The sequence below is a fragment of the Rousettus aegyptiacus genome, unplaced genomic scaffold, assembly GCF_014176215.1.
Source record: "Rousettus aegyptiacus isolate mRouAeg1 unplaced genomic scaffold, mRouAeg1.p scaffold_m13_p_2, whole genome shotgun sequence".
NCBI lineage: Eukaryota > Metazoa > Chordata > Mammalia > Chiroptera > Pteropodidae > Rousettus > Rousettus aegyptiacus.
In genome coordinates, this window is record NW_023416295.1 from 39,871,239 (window position 1) to 39,889,625 (window position 18,387).

The 18,387-nt window shown below is 34.7% G+C and overlaps 1 protein-coding gene across 10 annotated transcripts in view; it reads left to right on the forward strand.

The window, feature by feature from the left end:
- Positions 1 to 18,387, forward strand: part of PDE1A (phosphodiesterase 1A) — a 281,250-nt gene that overhangs the window by 231,662 nt on the left and 31,201 nt on the right. For 5 of the 10 annotated variants that reach the window (XR_001597511.2, XM_016149791.2, XM_016149788.2 and 2 more), the window contains 3 exons: positions 9,087 to 9,168; positions 11,203 to 11,323; positions 12,403 to 12,548. Coding sequence is in view for 9 of the 10 variants with exons in the window: in XM_016149791.2 (XP_016005277.2) it covers positions 9,087 to 9,168; positions 11,203 to 11,323; positions 12,403 to 12,548 (349 nt within the window). In the remaining variant the exon portion in view is untranslated. Of the gene's footprint in view, positions 1 to 9,086; positions 9,169 to 11,202; positions 11,324 to 12,402; positions 17,900 to 18,387 lie in introns of those variants that run through there. The other 5 variants (XM_016149786.2, XM_016149787.2, XM_016149785.2 and 2 more) reach the window with 1 other exon arrangement.

Below are 18,387 nucleotides of genomic sequence, written 5' to 3' on the forward strand. Positions count from 1 at the left end.
TGAGCTTTGATGTCCAGAGTTTTTATGAGGATTGTGTTACATAGTCATGAGAGATTAAATCATTGGCCATGTAATTGCAATCAACCTTCAGCCCCCACTTTCCCTCCCAGGAGGTCAAGGTGGCCCAAAGTTCCAATCCTCTGAAGATGTGGTTGGTCTTTCTGGTAACCAGCATCCATCCTGAAGCTATTCAGGAGATCTGCCATGAGTCACATAATTAGTATAACATAGAGTCTCATATTACTCCATTCTGTATTTACAAATTATTTGCTATCTCAGTATTATTCTTTATTTTTAATGGTTTACCATTGGTTTTATACCTATTCTGAAGACATAAAGATCAAATATATTACTATAATTGAATGACTCTGGTCTCTATCTCCCATTGTCAATGGACATGATATATGGTTTCATTTTGAAATAGCATTGCAAAGTCTAGAGAATGTTACTGAGTAGCATCTTCCAAATGCAAATATTTTCATACTAAAAAATAATTTTGAAAAAAATACTTTAATATATTTTGTGGCTTAAAAAAAAAGACCAAGTGTTAAAATCCATTTAATTCCAAAGGCCAACTGCATGCTATGGTCACTTAAAAATTATAATTTTATATACTCAATCAATCACTAACCAGAAAAATTTAAATCTCAAGAGACTTTAGAGATCTCTAAGTATAACCTTCTCATTTAAGAAATGAAAAAAAAAAACAAAACAGAAATATGAAGAGATAAAGTAACTTTGCTCAGGTTAAGAAGAAATTTTAAAATATTTTCAAATGAATGATCATGAAAACACAACATAAGAAAATTTGTGAGATGTAGCTAAAGCAATGCTTAGAGGAAAATTTATAGCTATAAATAAATGCTCATATTAGAGGAGAACAAAGGTATAAATTAATTATCTATTTTTCACCTAAATAAGCTAGGAAACATCTAAAAAATAAACCAAAAATAAGTTGATAGAGGATGTAATAAACATAAAAGCAGAAATCAATGAAATCAAATCAAAGGCAAACAATTGCATCTACTACAGTTAAACTTAATACCCCCTATGACCCAGCATGTCTATCCATAGGTGTATAACCCATATAAATTAGTGCTTATACCCACCAAATATCTTAAATAGGAGTAGTCATAACAGTTGTATTTATAATAGCCCAGTACTAGAAATAGTCCAAATGTGCAACAAAGACAAAATAGGTAAATAAATTACGGTATAATTATATAATGGAATATCATGTAACAATAAAAAAATGTACTAAAATACAGTAATAAATCTCAAATGCATATTTCATGTAAATGTATGATTCATTTATATGAAGTTCAAAAACTGGCAAAAAATATGTGATGACTGAAATGTGAACAATGGGTGCCTATACAGAGTGGGCTTCTCTGTCATTCTCATCACATAGGAAGAGGGTAAGGGAACTTTCTGGGGTTGATGGAAATGTTTTATATCTTGAGTGTTAGTTATACGAGTGTGTTCATAATTTATACACTAAAAGTTTGTAGATAAATTTTTCCTTGACATAAAAAATAATATATCAGAATAAAGGTGTTTCATTAATGACTTAAGGATCTCTAAGAAAATCACTGTTTTAAAATGCTATCTCTACTAAATCCTAGAGACTCTTGAAATTACTGTTAGATCTCCAAATAATATCACGACTTATATTATCCTTATCTCTTATTAATTTCAAACTAGATGAAGAATACCTGACTGAATCATGAGAAATAGAGTCCAGATGTTTTTGAAGTTCACCATCTTATTCTTGAATTTTCTAGAAAGGTGACTGATACCAATAATGAAACTTCCAGCATATAGTGATTCTTAACATCTGAATTTCAGGGTAGAGGGAAATTGTTCCATAAGGCTACTTAGCTTCTCTGTCATTCTCATCACATAGGAAAGAGTGACTCAAGATATTTGAATATCAGCCAACATAAAAGGAATAGTTTTAGAATAGGTATAATATCAGAACCCTTTTTTTGTGATCTGTTTTTTTCAGATTGTATTACTTAGAGGATAGTGATGTCAGGTTTTTGTTTTATTTTGTTTTGTTTTAACAAGACTTTTGGTGGGCAATGGTAGACATTTGTGTAACCCCAAAATGTTTGGAAATGACAGTCTGTGTTTGAATGGCCTTAACATAAGGCAATATATTTACAGTCCAAAGGAGAGTAAAGTGTATATGTTAATATGGGCTAATATACAATCAAACTCTCTCTGCTAGCATTGGCTCTTTTCTTCAACTACAAAAATCCTTTCAGATTATAATACAGTGATTAAGACTTTAGTTTTTAATAATGAAATCTCATAGTTTTCAGTCTCTAGATTTTTAAAAGTAAATGACTTTCAAACCCCCTTCAGAAACATATATGGCAAAACAGGAGAATGTGGAGTTAAAGGTCAAAATGAGTGAGTTTATACTGCCAACAGACATGTTTTACAAGCAAAACAAGTTTATCTTTATGAGACTTAAGCTACAATATGACCTTGACTCCAAAAGACAAAATGTTTTCATGTATTCAGTTAACTAATTGAGTCTCCCAGTCCCCTTAATGGTTCTTACCATACCATATATTTTCGCCCTTTGGATACAGCAATGAATCTGAAACTGCTGGTTGTACGTTTTGCTCTGAGTGTATTTGACATAAGCTATTTATCTAGATCTCTGTATCTATGCAGATGTCCTAGTAATTGGCAGGACACCAATGGTTCTTCCATGTCTTTTCTTATTCTTGCTCATCCTGACGTCACCACATATGAAGCTGTCATTTTGTAGAACCCAGTGTTGAGAGATCCCTTCTTGTTATGCATCTAGCCAAAGTGACTGTGTTTCTTGTTAAAGAAAGTATTTTATGTATATTGGGCAATCATAAGAAGCCTAATAATGCAAATAAGAGAACTGGATTTAGCCTCAGAAAACCCAAGAGGTAAGCCCAAGCTTTCTCACTTTCCCGTGGGAGTGGACATGAGACTTCACCTTCTTACCTTTAAGATGGTATTAATCCCATTCTGCCTCCTCCCCAGGATGATCATGAGGAACAAAATGATGGAATAAATGTAAGAGGTCTTTTCATGCTATAGACATAATACCATGTGAGGAATTAGTATTATTTGTTATCCTCCTGGTCTATTTTAAGCTTTATATTTTTTTAATGTAAAGTAACAGAGAACCATTGACATTTTGTTATTTGATAATCACTTAAAGCCAAACTTTGAAGGATCTGGGCACAATTTAAAAAAACACATTTCCAACACAACCATGAAGCTTAAAAAGTAGCCAGTTAAGAGAAGTATTTTTTTCTTTTGTTCTGCAAAATATAGCACTAGACTTGGAATTCATTTAATAGGCTTTAAACAAAATTAACAATTCGATATAAATTAAAAAAATCAAAAAAAGTACTCAAGGGAAAGAGCTGATTTTTAGAACTGTCAAGAGCAACAAGAAAATGTATGTGTGCCCATATAATACACACATATACTTATATGTGTATATGTATGTGTGTGTATGTATATAGGTATATATATATGTTATATATATGTGTGTGTGTGTATGTATATATGATACGTGTGTGTGTGTGTGTGTGTGTGTGTATCAGAAAAATCCAGAGGAATTTTGGAATGTGTTGATTTCTAAATCAATTTCTTATCATCTACAAAGTTTATTTTATCTAACAAAAGGGTTTAAATAGACATTAAGAATTTTCAACAGAATGTATTTTGGGGGACAAACCAATGTAAATCAAGCTATTTGTACCATCCTTTAAACTCCTATCCATGTTACCCTAGTCCATTGTATAACTACTTTAGGCATACCTTCTAAAGCTGTGGGAAATTATAACAAGAAGAGGTTAGAATTGTACCCAGAATTTGCAGTCTTGAGAAACTTATTTCTGACTCTGGAGGGAGCAGCTGAAGGTAAAGCTTCTCTCATCTCAAGGCATGTTTCACCTACCTGTGATATCGTCAACACAGTTAATGCCCTCTCTTCCAGTGTTCAAGCGCTGTCATTTCTTCCCTGACTGTAACGGGTACATTTGGAAGATGCTCCATTCATTTCAACTATGACTTATATGACAGAGAGATTGGAGGTGGAGGTACCAGCCAAGGAAATAACCATTAGTCAACCATTTGTTTCTTATTCTCTTCTTGAACAGACATATTAGTTTGGCAAGATAACAAAACATTAATACAATTAAAGTTTAAAAAAGTCATTGCTATTTAAATTTGTTCATACTTTATACTATATGAACCCAATAACTAAGTGATTTTTTTCTCCTTTTCGACTACATGCTTTGTGATGCATGAAGAGAAGTGAGCATTTGTGTAAAGTTTGCATTTACCAATTAGTATTACCTTGTCAGCCAAGGAGAAACAAATAATTGAAAGTGCAAGTTATTTGGAAGGGAAGATCAAAATGATTATTTTATTTTGAACTATATATAGCAGGGCCCCTTTATTTTCTTTAATGTTGCTAGAAGTAGTATAAAGTATTATTTCAAAATAAATTATATTTTCCTTAGTGATAATAATGTATTTAGTAAATGTATTTTCAGCCAAGGATCTGGCATCACAAATTCAGAGACACAATGAAAACAATTTTCTAAATTTAAAGAACTGTAGCTATGAGCCAGGATAATAACTTAAAATTTAAAAATCAAAGCTTATAGTTTTAAGAGGCATAAAGAGTTATAAACATCAATTGCAAAGGTGTACTAATGTTCTATAAAATATTTATAACATTCACAAAAATACAGTTATATCATAAATTTTGCTAAAAGTGGGTTAGCTATAATAATCACTAAACATTTAAATAATTTTAGTAGCTTTCATAGAATTTAGAAGAATCATTTTTAGAAGGAATGCAGGAAGGATTTATATGGCCTAAATCCCTTAAATAAGTTGTCCAAAGAAGGCTAAACTACTGCATCTGTCCCTCCTTCCTCAATTAAATCCCTTCTAGAACTAGGGGTCCTCCAGATGCTAACATTGGCCTTACAGTGACCCACAAGCCTATGGTCAAAAGCTTGCTACAGGTTTGTTGTTGGTGTTGCTTCTGAGATCAAACTTAGATTTCAGTGCAAAAGTTTTCTCAAGATTTCATGCTTCACTTTTTTCTATCTTTTTTATTTCTTTAAAACTATAGAAACTGTTTTGACTCAAGAAGAAATGCAAAAAAAGAAAAAAAGTTTGCCATTAAGTCCCTGGATTTGACTCCTTGTTGACAGCTATCAAAGCATTTCACGCTGTTAAGAAAGCATAAAAACAATTATTAGGTCTTTGTCATGGCCTTTTAAAGTAGAAACTTCAACAGCCTCCAAGAGAATTGCTAAGACAGGCATAAACTGCCAGGCCTACGCACATCAGTCTGCCTCGTGTTTCCACGTTGATGGGACCACTCTCTCCATCTCCCCACCTGCAGTCTCATCCCCAAGAACAGATGCAGACATTCAGGGTGGAATTTAGTGGTATTGGTTAAATAATTGAGTTTCATGACCTTGGTGTTCTATAATTTTGCTCCAACCACTTGTATGAGTTGACCCATCAGAACACAGGTATATTCTGTAAGTTACTGATTTTTAAAAGTATATTTTTGGTTTCCTGAAGACAGCACCATCAAATGAAGCATGGCTTTCATGAAAAACTAGTTGACTTATACAATGTCTGTTGCTTTGAGCCCTGATGTTATCTTGATGCAAAGTAAGGGTTCTTTTTTCAGGGACATAATAAGGAAAATTGTAAAGTTTGTCAGATTTATACTTAGGAGTCCTAACTTTCTCTTCATGTACCTTTCCTTCTCCCTTAGTAGTGTCTCCCTTGGCCTGTTGGGTTTCTGGTGCCCTCCTAGTCTGGCCGCAGAGCCCCCTACTAATCTTGTACTTATAGCCTTCATTCACGCTAAAGAATAAATGACACTTTGAAATATTCATAAATAAATTAAATTATTAATGTATTTTAGCATTCGATGTGCTTTAGCAGTGGAAATTTAATATTCTAAATCAGTTGTGAAGTACAAGAAGCAACTAGAATATAAAATCTCACTCCATCTATAAGAAGGTCAACCCTACATATATCTGTTGTGGGGGCTAAAAAAACATTGATACTTTTCCTCCCACCTTCTAAGTTCTTCTAGCTGGGCTAATAATCAAATCAACAGACAGAGTAACAGGAGAAAATCAAATTTTCAATACATGCACATGCGGAATTCATATAAGCATGAAAATTCCAAAGACAGTGGGGCAAAATAGGATATATATATATATATATATAGATATATATATATATATATATATATATCGTTTGGACAAGAGACAAAAAACAGAAAGGAGGAAAAAGGTATTAGAATTCAGAAGTGAGAATGGGCAATTTACAAGTAGCTGAGGAGCAGAACACACATGGCAGGCAAATTCTTGCTGGTCAACTCAGACACAAGTGAGTTGTGTCTTACCACACTTAATTCAAGTTAGGCTAAGGTGAGCATCCTAAGATTCCCTTCCTGAAGCAGATTTTTCTGTCTGAATCTCTTGGGCAGTAAGGGGTAAGGTCAAAGGTTATTTCTGAGCCTTGTTTCTTAGCAAACAGCTTAAAATCAATATCTCAAAAGGCAGACTCAGGGTGGCAAAACTTGGATTCCCTTCACTGTCAAATGCCTGCTTATAAGTCCTATATGAAAATGTTGTCTCAGCCATTCTGTAAAATTTAATTCATAGGAAATAAATCATCTCAATGCCTTTTTTAGTCCCAAATTATTATTTTTAGGTCAAAGAACTGATAAAGTATAAAAATGTACCTATTAAAATATCAGATGGCAGCCCCTTGACCAATGACACCACAGTCGTATCTGCATATATCAAATAAGTATCCACAAGATCATATTTTCCATGAAGTTTGCAAGGAGCTTTATTTCTATTTTCACAATCGTAATACAATTATTTATACTTTAACATAAACTGTTAATGATATCATTCTTGCACCTTAGTCTCAGCGTGTTATAAATCAAATCCATAATAGCCTTCACATCTAGCCCTCACACAAATTGTCTTCTATTGATGGTACTACCAATGGCTCCTTTCCATTCAGTGGAAGCTATCCCCCACACTACCAGCAAATCAATCTTTCAAAAGTGCAATTCCTATCGTGTCAATTCTTTGCTGAAAAAAAAGGAGAAAAAAGCCAAGGCCTCTCCGTTACATGCTAAATTAACTACCAATCCTTTTTCCTGTCATTTAATACCATTTGAGATATGCATTAGACATCATAAACATCTTTAATTTGCGAAGCTCTGTATTTTTGCTATTAAGAATTATGGTTCTTATTAGTTAACATTTACCGACTATTTTCTAAATATTAGGCCCTGTCCTTGAGTTTCACATAAATTATCTTAAATAACCTCAAGGTAATTCTATTAGGTAGATACTAGTATCTACCTAATATCTTTATTCCTAAAATGAGTAAAGCAAAATTGCCAAGTTAGGTAACAGATGAAAATTGATTTCATCCAAGGCTGTGATATGTCTGCAGTAGTGGAGACAGCACGTTGAACAGCAGTGATTCAGCCTCTGTTCTATGACTCCAAGGCTAATGGTACTCATAATTCCTTTCCATCTGTCCCTTAAACCACGTGTAAATATTAATTCCAAATGGAATGGATGTTGCTATTCTCTAGGGGAATGAAAACAGTTGCTGGGGGAGGTCACAATAATTCTATGCCCTATTTTCTCTGTCGTGAGATGGTAAAATGTTTCTGATTACAACTACTTTGCCTACTTCTTTGATGACCATATCTAGATTTTCCTGAACAATTCAGATTTCTAGCCCTCATAATCAGAAGCATGGTTTAGAAGAAATTAACCACAAAACATTGTTGATAGAACATTAAAGCCAATAAAAATACTGACGTAATGTGAAGATCATGATTAAAAGATATTAGAGGAAGCAGAGGGAATGGAAACTCTGAAGTCAGGCAGATGTCACTTTGTTTCCATGGGCTTTGCAACAAAGCAAAAGTGAGGGCCCCTCCCTCTTGTGTCCTGATTTCAGACCCTGTTCAAAGTTCTGGCCTTACAGAAGGCCACTGTACCCCTGGAGAACATAGAGCCAACAGCTTAGGAGAAAATAGAGCCCGGAAGCATTCTTTCAAATGGCCAGAAAACTGAAGTGAACAGACATAAGCGAAGTATCTTCTCTTTCTTTTTCTAAGCACCTTCTCTTAAATGCAAAGAAAAGAACTGATGTTTGACAAATATTGTGATAAAAAAAGTTTTGCTAGAGCAGCCACCTTTATTTTAGGAGATGAACATCTAATTTGCTTATGTAATGTTAAACCCAAACATTTAAATGAAATTCTTAAACATATGTGCTCAGCTAATCTACTATAAATGATATCAAATAATAAAAAAAATCATTGATAGATTTTCTGAGAAAATATTAAAAAGAAGCATACAGAGTATAAGAATGTTAAAGATATTCTTTATTACTTGCTGAAGGGGATTCAGCTAAAATTGGTTAGTAAATAGAAAGATGTTTCAAAATGTTCATATACTTTAATTTCAAAAAGCAGCCTAAATATAAAGTCTTAATATTGAAGATCTGCTGATGTATTTAGCATAGGATTAAAAAAAAAAAAAAAAGAGCAGAAAAAGCCATGAACTGCATAGTTAATTAAATGCTAAATAATACACTGGGATGATGATTTTATGGAGACTTAGGAAAATTCCAAAGAGCAAGGCGTGTCTCTTCACAATCAAGGGGTTGTAATACCAAAGTTGAGTCTCCATATGCTGAAAACTTTCATGTTTTTTTTGCCCTCTGCCATATGTTTCAAAAGAAGACCATCTGAGTAAAATTATATAAACTTGAGCTACAGCTTTTAGTTTTATCAAATACATACATACATACATATATAGATACATACATACATACACACTCACACACACACACACACACACACACACACACACACACAGGCACAGGCCAATTAAGAAATGAAAGATATGGCTTTTTTAGGCTTTGTATCTAGGCCGCTTGTTATCTGAGCTTCTCCAGACTAAGTCTGTACTAATGAGCTTTCCTTCGCACAGGGAGATAAAGAAGCTGAATTAGGACTTCCATTTTCCCCGCTTTGTGATCGGAATTCAACAATCGTGGCTCAGTCACAAATAGGTAATACCGAAAACTGGTGGTCATGAAGAGTGGGTGTGTGCTTGTCAGTTTTCAAACAGATACCCCGTGTTGTTCAAAGGGGCAACATCCAAGAAAACCTCACTCCACATTCATGATAAATTTGTTCTTTGGATCATCTATATCATGCTCAATCATAAGAATTATTAAAACAGTCTCACAAAATGAATTTAATAAAGCAGTATTAGGAAACATAATTGTTATTCTGTAATCCTTTTACAAAAAAGAGAGCCTTTAATCTTTTTTAAGAAACAGCATTTTTGCTGTTTCATTGCTGATTATTGTTTTCTGTAATTTAATCCTTTGAATATAGAACAATTCACTGAAAATATTAATATATTCTGTTATCTCTAAGTTTGCATAATATTCTTAATATAGTAGCTCATATTCTTTTGGAAAAAAAATGCTTATGGTAGATAAGAATAGATGGTAGGTATGAATAGATAAGCCAACAACAGGAAATTTGTAAAACAATACTGCTTTCAATTACATTCATTCTTTTCATTTGTATTTGTGTTGCGGACTTCAAGTCCCACCCATTATTAAAACATATTATTGCTATGCTGCATAGTTCAAATATTTGAAATAGTTATTGCCTGAGCCAGCATTTTCTTTATTTCATAACCATTTGATGTCGGCCTCGCCCCTCTAGCTGCTCCACTACCGCCTCCTACACCGCCGGGGTCAGCTGTAAAAAAGCTTCTTGCTCTGACCTTCCTCCTCCCACCCAAGTTCCCACAACTGTTTTTCTAGATACCATAACAGGGTGCCCATCGTGCAGGTGTGAATGTGGCCAGCTAAGGACCTCCTCAGGCAACATGGGAAGAATGGAAGTTGCTATAATGTAAATTGCTGCCATGTTAGTCCAAGTGGTGGCCTTATTTGACAGTCACCATATCCCTGGCATTTAAAACCGTAGCCAGAACTCGGAATAGCACCCCAGGTGGCCAGTTAATATTGCTTTGACTTGAAAGTGTCAACTAAAACAAAGCAATTGAAGTTTTTTTGAATTAAATAATGTGCCTTAATCTATTCAATGACTAATTCAGTTATTCGAAACGTGAATTACTGTTATCTGAGTATCTGGATATTTCTCAAGACATTCTTTCTTAAAAAGCTTCCCTCTAGTTATTCTCTTATATTCACATGGTAGTGCATTGTTCCCAGGCACCTTTCAGGCAATAAGCACTTGATTTTCAGCACCACACCTTTCCTGGGACCTTAGGGTGTTGAGTATACACAGAGCTTAGAATAGGTTCTCCTCCTCCACCTAAACTCTAGGTGGTGACTGCCCCACGGAGCTCAGTGCCTTATTCTCTGTGTTTGTCACTTGGTTTCCTAAGTGCTTTAAATGTAAACGTCTTTATCCAATCCTGACATCTCAAAGTCGGGGCGGGGGATTAATGCTGTTTCCCAGAAATGGTAGTGTTCTCTTCACTGATTTGACAGAACACTCCCACACACTGTGAACTAACACTTTACATACAGAGAATAATAAACAGCAATCTGAAATATTAACATACTGACAGAAAGCTCTGACTGATACAGTAAGAAAGAAAAAAAGTGGTTGCTTTCCTGTTGCCTGAGAACAAACTTCATTTATTTCCTTCCTTTGGGGCTTAGATAATCTTACTTGTTGGTCAATAATAAAATTAAGTAAGTGAAGACCTTTTAGAAAGGGTAATGATCCCTCTCACTGAGAAAGAAAAATATGTTCATTCTGGTTAGATATGAATTTATTGTTAATAACAGTATAAGGCTGAATATTAAATCAGAAAGCCAATATACTTGCATTAGCATGCTTAACTGCTTGAGAGAATATTTTATACAGCTGTTAAACTATCCTTGTAGATTGTGTTATTAGATTAAAAATAATCGCAAGGGGTAAACTGAACCAATATTACAGTTGATACTTGCTATCAGGAGCATCAGAGACTCTTTAATTATTACTAAGTTTAGAATTCAGTAAATTATAACATTCGAATTTATTCTTTTTTTTTCTTTTCGCTTTCGTAGGTTTTATTGATTTCATAGTAGAGCCAACATTTTCTCTTCTGACAGACTCAACAGAGAGAATTATTATTCCTCTTATAGAGGAAGATTCAAAAACCAAAAATTCTTCCTATGGGGCAAACAGGTTTGATATTTTCTTTTCTGCATCATTTTTTGTATTTGTGATGTTTCATAACCTTTTACTTATGATTATTATTTCTTACATCTAGGTAGGAAACTCTAAGAATTATTAGGTAGTATTGCCACCTAGTGGCTTTTGTTATATTGCTTCTGCTTTTGAGAGAAGGAACTTAGTGTTCTCTACAATAAATATCAAAGTACTAAGGAGGATACGAGAATAGTATTCAATATTCAAGAGAAAAACTATTTAAACTTCTGTTGAGGATGTTGGTATTACGTCCTGTATATAGTAACATATTTGGTTGTGTTGGTCTGCTGACAAAGAAATCAATCACAACCCATTTGTGTATCTAGAAAGATGCCTGTACAAAAGTTAGCCTTTTAGATGACATGAATACAATGGATATGTAGAACAACTTACAATATTTCAAACTAGATTTTTTTCATTGATAAATTTGTTAAGGGATATGATTTAAAACTTCCAGGTATGGAAAAGTCATGCTACATTCCAGGTATGGAAAAGTCATGCTACATTCTTGCCCATCTAAACACACAACTTTTCATGATAGCACACCAACTGACTCCCTAAATGTTGCTCGGTGAGGAAACTGAGGGACTGTTCTACCTGAGAAAGATCCTGGTTAGTCTGGAGATTAAATGGTGGAGGAAGGGGCAGGTGCGATTACCCACTTTGGGCTCCAGAATCGTGATGCCCATTTTGTGATGTTTGCTAATGGACTCACCACTAATTCAGCTCACCCCAAGGTGCTGCTGCCCTCTTCCTGCCTCACCACCATATAATACATGAGCACCCCAACCTGCTTCTCTGGAAGACCTGGACAGATCCAGGGAATCCCTGGCCCTTTTCATGAGGGAAGGATAGGAGAGTGTAAGCAGCACTAACACATGCTCAGAACTGGGCCTGAGTACCTGCCATTCTGCTTCTCCAGCTGGTTTTGTAAAGTGTTTCATTCGGGCTTTGCTCCCTCATCCCATACTCCTACCTTCGTATTTTCTGGTTTCTTTGGTTGTTACTGTTAGCTCAGGTATCTTCATGGGTTTGTATACTGCTGATTTGTTTAGACGATCAAATATGAAAGGCACCATGAACGAAGGCACCTATTCCCCAGACTACTCCCTTGCAAGTGTGGACCTGAAGAGCTTCAAAAACAACCTGATGGACATCATCCAGCAGAACAAAGAAAGATGGAAAGAGTTAGCTGTGCAAGGTATAGTTGTTTATGAAGACTTACTGCCATATCTTTATGATGAATTTGGATTTTTCCCCCTAGATTTCCTTTTTTTCTTTTTTTTTTTTTAATACTATAGGAAAGCCCTTGCTGGTATTTGGAATTTAGCTACCCTTTGATTATTCATAAGAACTGTTGAAGAAAAGAGATTCTTCTCTCTTTATGCCACAAGGACTGTAGAAGTATGTATCAATGGGTGGTGACAAAGATATGAAAGATGGGACAATAAAATGGTGACAAAACTTTACATGGCATAATAACCTGTTCATATCTAGAGATACTTTTGAGCCTCTAGTGTTGTAGGCTTTGCAAGTGGCTTTTGTGTTGCATTAGGAATATAACGTCTAGTGTCAGAGATTTAGGTGTCTGTTTTTGTTTTTGTTTTTAAAATTTTTTTAAGTTACTACTTTGGCTGACAGTTTTATCTCATGAGTTAAAAAGTCATGTGTAATTTGCCACCAAAAAAAAAAAAAAAAAGTGAAGCTAGCTCTAGTTATTTCTATCATATTTCCTGATTCAAATAAATTGGTCCATTTGGTTTACAGGGTATGTGAGTTAGTATCTGTCATTATCTTTCACATAGGAAATTAGCTTTCGAATTCCAGATCTGGCCCCTGCCTTCTCTCACATTCCCTCCCATAGCCCTGCCCCTTTTGTGCTCTGTGCCCCCTGCACAGAGGCCTGCTGGTAATTTCTTAAAATACTCCAGGGCCTTTGCACTGATGGTTTCTTTAGCAAGGAATTCTCTTCTTGGAACTCTCTGCAAGGCTGATATCTTCTTGGCTGTCAGGCCTGTTTCAATTTTTAATTTGAAAAACAGCACTTAAATAACTCATATAATTTAATTCTCACATGGATCTTAAAAGATTTATACTATTATTATTTCCATTTTACAGATTAAAAAAACTGAGGTAGAGGACAGTTTTGTGACTTGCCCCAAGTCTCACAATTGTGTAACTTGCTCCAAGTCTCACAATTAGAAGCTGGAATTTATTTTCTTTCCAAATGCAGTGCCCTAAAACACCACTCTAGGCAACCCTGCAACGAGGCCCTTCTTGACCATTAAAAGTAATGTACTGTGTCCTATTTTTCCCTATTAGAGCTCAGTTTAGTCACCTCAAAGTGATATTACTAATCTATAGTCAATTATATTTGCTTATTCCTTTCCTGATTTATCATCTATTCTCCACATGAGATTGTACGGTACTCAAAAGTTGTGACATGGTCTGTCGAGTTTTCCACTGTATCCTCAGCAACTAGCACAGTGCAAGGCATATGACAGGCACTCAGCAAATATTTGTTTAATTAAATAATTACTCCTGGATGGTGTCATATTATTCCTCAAACTCTGTTATTAAAAAAAATAAAAGAAAAACTGGTCTAATGCCTTCATCTGATTCTGTAACTCACATTTTCCCAGCCACTTGAGTCTGATCTTAGTTGAAGGAAAAAAATTTCCCAAACATTGGAGGCTCTTTACAGCCAGGAAGAAGGCTACTTCCTAGGTTTATAACCTGTGTGTCACAGGCTCTGACACTCAGAATGGGCTTGCGCTTATTTAAGTATTCTACAATCATCATCTTGAAATGCTTAATAATTTTTGAGCCAGGAACCTTGTTTTATTTTTTACTGGGCCCTGCAATTATGTAGCCACTTCTGGCCAATACAGAGAGTCTTTGTGATGCTATGTCATTCAATAAAGAACATAATACAATACAAAGACCCAGATAACCATAAGTAAAACAGAAATTTAGAGAGATAAGGAAACTTTGGAGCCAGAATCTTTCCTAAGAACATCTGCTTACCTTTGCTGGAATTATAAGTTTGCTAACTGAATTTACCACTGCATCGAGTTTATGCCAGAAGTGCACATTTGATTCCATGTTTTAAAAATTCTACTAATGCAGCTCACTATGTTAATGATAAAAGGAGAAAATTATAAGGTCTCTAGAGATGCAGTGAGCATATTTAATAAAATTCAATATTCAATTATGATAAAATTCTTAAAATTTAGAACATTCTTAATCTACTATTTCTGTTCTCCTACTTTTTCTGTATTTGTTCTTATTGCTTGAAGGTTTTTTTTTTCATTCCAATTAATTTTCTTTATGGTTTGAAATATTTGTACTCTACTTCTGTTATGTTCAATGCATAGCCGACAGTGGATAACAGTGACGTTGCTCAATAAGTTTACCTTTCCAGCAAATAACACAAAAACCTTTAAAAAACTTTGAAATATTTTTTTAAGTTTTAAAAATACAGATTTTATATTAATGAAATTTTAAAATGTGTGTTTGAAACTCTAGAATGTGAGGATCGATGCTTTTCAAGTATTTTGAAAAAATCAAGTTAGTGCAGGAAGCTCTCTCACGGACCTTTCCATGCATGTGTGGCTGGGATGTGTGGAGGGCTATCTCAGCCTTCTGTGGCCTCTAATTCCTAGGATTTTTCTGTAAATCCTGTTGATCTACCAGTTAACTTGGACCACAACCTCAGGCTTGAAAAGCTATGGGGTTCCTCCATTTAGAAAAATTAAACTAAATCTACCCTCTCTATGTAAGAGAAACCAGGAAGAGAGGTGGGGTAGGGGTTGAGTAGAGCGTTGCCCTCTCTTCACATCCCAAACTGAGTCCACCATCTCTGGCAGCAAAGCTGTCTTCTGCAGCAGTTCTCCAGCTGGGGTTGGTGGAGGGAAATAGGAATAGCTCCAGACAAGAAGGTCACAGGATCCTGCTGCTCTTACTTGAATTTCCAGCAATTTTTCATATGTAAACGATTCCCAAATTGTTGCATTGTCTTGATTGATTTCCAGTGTGACAGAATAGTTGTTTTTGTTAATATTTTTTAATGTTATACTTATTTTCTGTGGAAACACTCTAACTCTTCACATCATCTATAACAGGAAGTTCTTCTTGTCCACATTGATTTTTGAGAGAATTAAATGAATTGATTTATGTAATCTGCTTAGAAGTATCTAGAATAGTAGCACTACATGAGTTGCTGTTATTACTGTAATTATTACTTATTGCCCTTCTGCTACATGTTCTAGGAATTGAATATATGGTAAAAAAAAGAAAAGAGACAATAATACCTAGCCTCATGAAAAAGGGAGTGGGCGTTAAGAGAGGGGATTGCAATTTCAAATAAGGTGGCCAAGAAAGGCTTTACTGAGAAAGTGATAATTTAAGTAAGTACATGATGGAAGTTAGAAAAAGCTATGGGGTAGGGGGTGGGGAGGTAAGGAGTAGGGAATAAATTTTCACACAAAGGAAATAACCAGCAAAATATCAGGGAGGTCAAGCTTACCTGACATTCAAAAATAACTGGAGGCAAATGAAGCTGAGGGAAACTGAACAAGTGGGAATAATGTAGGCCATGTGATAAGTGGGTCATGTGCCACACCATTGGTTTTGGTCAAAGAAAGATAGGTAATCCAATTTGTAGAGTTTTGAAGAAAAAAAATAAAGTGATGTGAATTGAAGTTTTGAAAAGATCACTCTGGCTACAGAATGGAAAATATTCTTCTCTTTAGGAGGCAAAAATGGAAACAAAGAATCCATAAAGGCTATTGTTAACTCAGGAGAAAAACAGAAGTTAAATTAGGTGGTAGTGGTAGAGGACAAACCATCTCAGTTCTGGATACATAAAGTGGTGGCTTAAACCACTGTGCATGTGTAGGAAGAGATAACAGAAAATGATGGAATTTTGGATATTTTTTGAAAGTAGAACTGGTAGAATTTGTTAATAGATTAAATGTGGAGTATGAAATCAAGAGAAGAGTCAGGAATGATACCTGGACTTCCGGTTTTCCCACATGTTAATTATTTACTTGTAAATTTGTATAATTATTTTGCAGAAACATTTGGCATTCTCTAGGAAGGTTAAAAATATATGTGTCACATTTCCTAACAATTTCACTTCTATACTTTCACCCTAAAGAGACTTTTGCTCATGTGCATCAGAAGACAGGAGCAAAATATTTATAACAGCATTGTTTATGAGTCAAAAAAAAAAAACTAGATAAAAAGTAAAATAAATTTATAAGCTGTGGTGTATTTATATTATGAAACAATATACTACTGTTTAGATAAGTGAAGTTTAGCTGTGAGCAACAACGGGATGAAAGACACATGTTGATCAATATGCAAACTGCTGAAATACAGCAAGATGCCATTTATATAACATTAAAAAGAAACCTACAAACTAAACAATAGGTTTTAGAATACATATATGATAAAAAGAATGATAAGGAGAAATATTCAGAATCTAGAGGGAATGATGGGGCTTATTTAGAAATTAGTAATATTTTATTTCTAAGGTTAGGTGCTAGACACACAAATATTTATTTTATGGCTATAGTTATACCTAACATATATGCCTTATATATGTACATATAATTCATTTGTATGAATAGAACATTTCATAATAAAAATGAAAAATATGATTTGCTACATATAAGTATATATATGTATTCAGATCTAAATACAACAAAGATGAAAGTTTATCATAATTGCTTTGTGATGAGAATAATCAGGTTATATGATACTTAGAGCTTTGTAATATAAACTAAATTCTGAGGCTCTGAACAGAATCCTGAATGTTTTCTCATCATCATATTAGCCCCAAAGCTGTATTTTATAGATATCTCAAAATCCACTAATTTATAGATATCTCAAAATCCACTAATATCTCAAATTCCACTAATCCTAGAGTAGTGAAAGTTCTGGATGCTTGAGCTCTATGATACGAAGCTCCTGGGTCATCAATGAAACAAAATACTTTTTTAAAGAGTGATTTTATTCAGTAAGACTTCCATTAAGGGTCTGGGAACATCTGTTTAAGAATATTGGATGTAAACACATCCCTTTTTGACATGGGACATTTACAAAAACAAAATGCAGATGCTTGCCTCCATCCCAAGTGGTTTACTTTTTTTAGTTAAATCTTACATATTTTGATAGATATGCCTTCATAATTTACACAGTACTCCTCAGCATCTTAAATATTTGCCCAATCTCTACCTTTTTCTGCACTGTATAAAATCGGACAGGAGGTTTTAAGAGGAGGTGTGACTCTTTTTAATGAGGCAGATAGAAATAGTGAGCAGAGTCACTCTTCTATTTCTATCTATAAAGTTTCAGGTAAATCCTTTAACTTATCTTAGCCTCAAAAAAAAAAAAATGTAACTATTGGGAAGATAATATCTACCCTAATGAAGGAGCAGACATTCCCATAAATTCTTGCCCAATCTCCAGTTAGACTGCAGGGTCTTGAAGATGTATGATTCAGCTTTGTGAGGAAGGCACCCAGGGAAGTAAGAAAAAAAAAAACACACATTTGCCTATGCTGGTGGCCAATAGGTGATAGATGCCTAATTAACAACCAAGGAAATCATATACAGGAAAGAAATGTACACACTTTAAAATACCGTATAAATGTAGCCTGCCATCCTAGGTTATCAGCAATATTTGGGTCTAGAGCTGCAATGGAGGAGTGCATTAGGTTCATACTTGGAACTGTAAAAGAAGCATGTCTGTTTAGAGTAGCCCCTGAATGGCAAACACAAATATATGTTCTTTGTTAAGCAGAAGAGTTACTTTTGTAAGCCATCTGAGATTTTGGTTTATCGTTAGATGCAAGAATTCCAAATTGAATCAGGTACACCAAATCCACCATAAATCAATCCCAGATCTGCTTCCTTTCCCATCTTCTCAAGGAGAATGTGTACTTGGGCTAAACTAGTTATATCCCAGAATGGATTCTGGGAGTCGGGGTGGGGGTGGGGGTGGGGTGTCAGTCTGGAATGGAATGCAATATG